This window comes from Grammomys surdaster, unplaced genomic scaffold (assembly GCF_004785775.1).
Source record: "Grammomys surdaster isolate TR1022 unplaced genomic scaffold, NIH_TR_1.0 125617, whole genome shotgun sequence".
NCBI lineage: Eukaryota > Metazoa > Chordata > Mammalia > Rodentia > Muridae > Grammomys > Grammomys surdaster.
In genome coordinates this window covers 912349-915517 of record NW_021620459.1, presented here as the reverse complement: position 1 = coordinate 915517, position 3169 = coordinate 912349, and the positions used below count along the sequence as shown (strand labels likewise).

General features: G+C 40.9%; 1 protein-coding gene across 1 annotated transcript in view; it reads left to right on the top strand.

Moving 5' to 3' along the window:
- Window positions 1-3169, top strand: part of Micu2 (mitochondrial calcium uptake 2) — an 83088-nt gene that overhangs the window by 55278 nt on the left and 24641 nt on the right. Inside the window, exon 6 of the mRNA XM_028787222.1 lies at window positions 1734-1816. Within this exon, the coding sequence (XP_028643055.1) occupies window positions 1734-1816 (83 nt within the window). The remainder of the gene's footprint in view (window positions 1-1733; window positions 1817-3169) is intronic.

Below are 3169 nucleotides of genomic sequence, written 5' to 3'. Positions count from 1 at the left end.
AGAGAGAGAGAGAGAGAGAGAGAGAGAGAGAGAGAGAGAGAGAGAGAGAGAGAGAGAGAGAGAGGCAGAGAGAGAGACAGAGAGAGAGACAGAGAGAGAGACAGAGAGAGAGACAGAGAGAGACTGACTCACTGACTGGCTAGCCAGTCTAATGAAACAGCAGAAAAATCTCCAGATTCTTTAAGGGCAGAAAGTGGAGGGCAGTAATGGAAGTCATCCAAAGTCCTGGCTTCCATGTGTGCACACAAATGGACTCACAGACACCACACACACACACACACACACACACACACGGGAACCTTAACAAAATAATGTTAAATTACAGTGTGTTCTGAGCTCTGTCTCCTTATACCCAGAAACTTGGTGTCTGAAACAAAACAGGGTGAGAGAAATCATGGTTAGTTTTCTCAATCTGAGAAAAAGGGAAAGAAAATAATCATGGTTAATGTTCTCTGAGAAAGCCTTGGGGGGGAATATTTTGTTGTTTTATTTTTTGGGGGAGTGGGAGATTGGTTTTGCTGAGAAAGAGAGTCTCACAGTGTGTCCCAGACTGGCTTGGAACTCTCTTGAACTCACAGAGATCTACATGCCTGTCTCTGGGATTAAAGGATGGGCTACCATGTTTGGCCTCTTAGGGATTTTTTTTAAAAACAACTTTATTTGACAGTGAACAATATTCTTGTCCTTCAAAAGTATTCTAGTGGTGAAAACTAGGAAAAGACCAAGGAACTCCCAGACATGGATGACACTAAGTACTCTTGGTGACTTAATGCAGCATACCTTGCTGCATTCTAAAACAAAACAGTACGTTAGTGAAAAGTATAAAATCTGCTGTTCATGGTTCATAATGCTGTACCAGTGTTAATATCTTAGACTTGCTAAGTGTTCGATAGATGCGTAAAACTTTACATGTTCTATTAGAGGTATATTGGCCTGCCACTATACACTATTATAGTATGTCAAAAAAATAGCAAAATTAAAAGTTAAAAAAATTAAGAAAGTAAATAATGATAGTAACAATAATAATGAAATAATGATAATTGCTATGAAACAAGCAGGAGTGCTGTGAGAGTAGAAGGAAGCCAGAGGTAGAGGTGAAGAACAAGTTCTCATGGGATTTGTTGTAAAGGGCGAGCAGCACAGCCACGGCTCATGGGAGATGCCAAGACACAGGCATGTTAACATCAAGTACTATTTGAAAGACAACCCTGTTTGTGGCCCCATGAGGAGAACAACAACATCAACCAACCAGAGCTCCCAGGGTCTAAACCACCAGTCTGGGAGCACTTAGTGAGGGACCCATGGCTTCAGCTGTATATGTAGGGGAGGATGGCCTTGTTGGGCATAGGTGGGAGAGGAGGTCCTTGGTCCCATGAAGGCTGGATGCCCCAGTGTGGGGGAATTCGTGGGTGGGGAGGTGGGAGAGTATGGGGCACATCCTCATAGAAGCAGGTGGAAGGGAGGATGGGATGGGGGGTTCCTGGATGGGGGGGGGGGAGTGATAACATCTGAAATGTAAATAAAATATCCAATAAGAAAAAAGAAAAAAAAAGACAACCCTGTCTCAAAAACAAAAGGAAAGAAAGAAAAACTGAAGCAGATCCTCTTTTCTCTGTTCAGCTCTTGCCCACATACTTTCTGGTCATTTATTTCAATTTTGAAGGTTTTTCTAGCTACAGATACTTAGCTTTCACCAACAACTAAATAATTGCTCCTTGTTCATTTCCTTGCAGAACCTCACTCTGGGTTCCATGTTGCTTTTAAAATGCTGGATGCAGATGGAAATGAGATGATTGAGAGAAAGGAGTTTGTTAAGGTGAGCACATGCTTGTCGTGGGGGTTATTATAAAGCACCTGGGGCTTGTGTAGTAACTGTACATTTCCTTAAAAACCAAAGCCATCTTCACTCTTTACATATGGAGCATCAAACCATTTGCATGTTCAAAACTATTTTCTAATGGCTCAGCAGTTCAGAGCACTTACAGCTCTTACAAAGGACATGGTTTGTTTCCCAGTATCCATATAACACCCATGTAACTGTCTGTAACTCCAGATCTGATGCCCTCTTTTGACCCCTGAAGCACCAGACACACATGGTGCTCAAACCTGCATGCATGTACAACACTCATGTATATAAAATTAAAATACATAAATGTTCAAAAATACTTTCTGAAATACAGTCTTGGGGACATTGACAAGTGACTAAAGTGTAAGATTCTAAAAAGAGAAGTGAACTTTGAGCATCTGCATTTTCATGATTTTGCTTTCATGACTTCAGTGTATAATTATAAAGTCAAGAGGGATTCATAGACCATATGCCTTAAAGAATGCCTCTTAACCATATGTTTTAAACTAGTCTCATATCAAGAAAGAATAATAGAAATGTAAGCCTTCATGAAGAGTAATTAAGCAAAAAAGTATGAATTGGTGCAAATTTTTTAGGAACTAGATACAGCTAATATTTGAAAAGATGTAAATATAGCTGAAGTGTTTAATAATATGATTTCCAAATCTCCAGACAGGGAAATCCATTCTGTTTCTTAAAAGTAGGTAATGATATGAAAGAAATCCGTTAGTGTAAACTGTTGGGCATGCTCTGTAGTTGCATGCAGAGGGATCTGTGGATATGTAGTCCTTAACTTAGTTGATTGATTGTGGGCACCACTGGTAAACTAACGGGGGTACACAACTGACAGATACTTATTATCTGTGTACATAAATGACTGGTCTGCAGCATTTTGGTTGGTTGGGTTTGGGGTTTCAAGTTTTGGTGGAGTTTTGGATTTTGTTTTCCTTTTTTTTTTTTTCTTTTTTTAGGTTTTTCGAGACAAGGTTTCTCTGTATAGCCCTGGCTGTCCTGGAACTCACTCTGTAGACCAGGCTGGCCTCAAACTCAGAAATCCACCTGCCTCTGCCTCCCAAGTGCTGGGATTAAAGGTGTGCGCCACCACCGCCCAGCTGGATTTTGTTTTCCAAGATAGGGTGTCTTTATGGAGCTCTGGCTGTCCTGAAGTCACTATGTAGACCAGGTTAGCCTCAAACTTACAGAGATCCACCCTCCTTTCTCTTCCCATTGCTATGGCTAATTTTTAAAGCCTTGAGATGTGACACAAATAGCTCTCCTCTCTCTCTCTCTCTCTCTCTCTCTCTCTCTCTCTCTCTCTCTCTC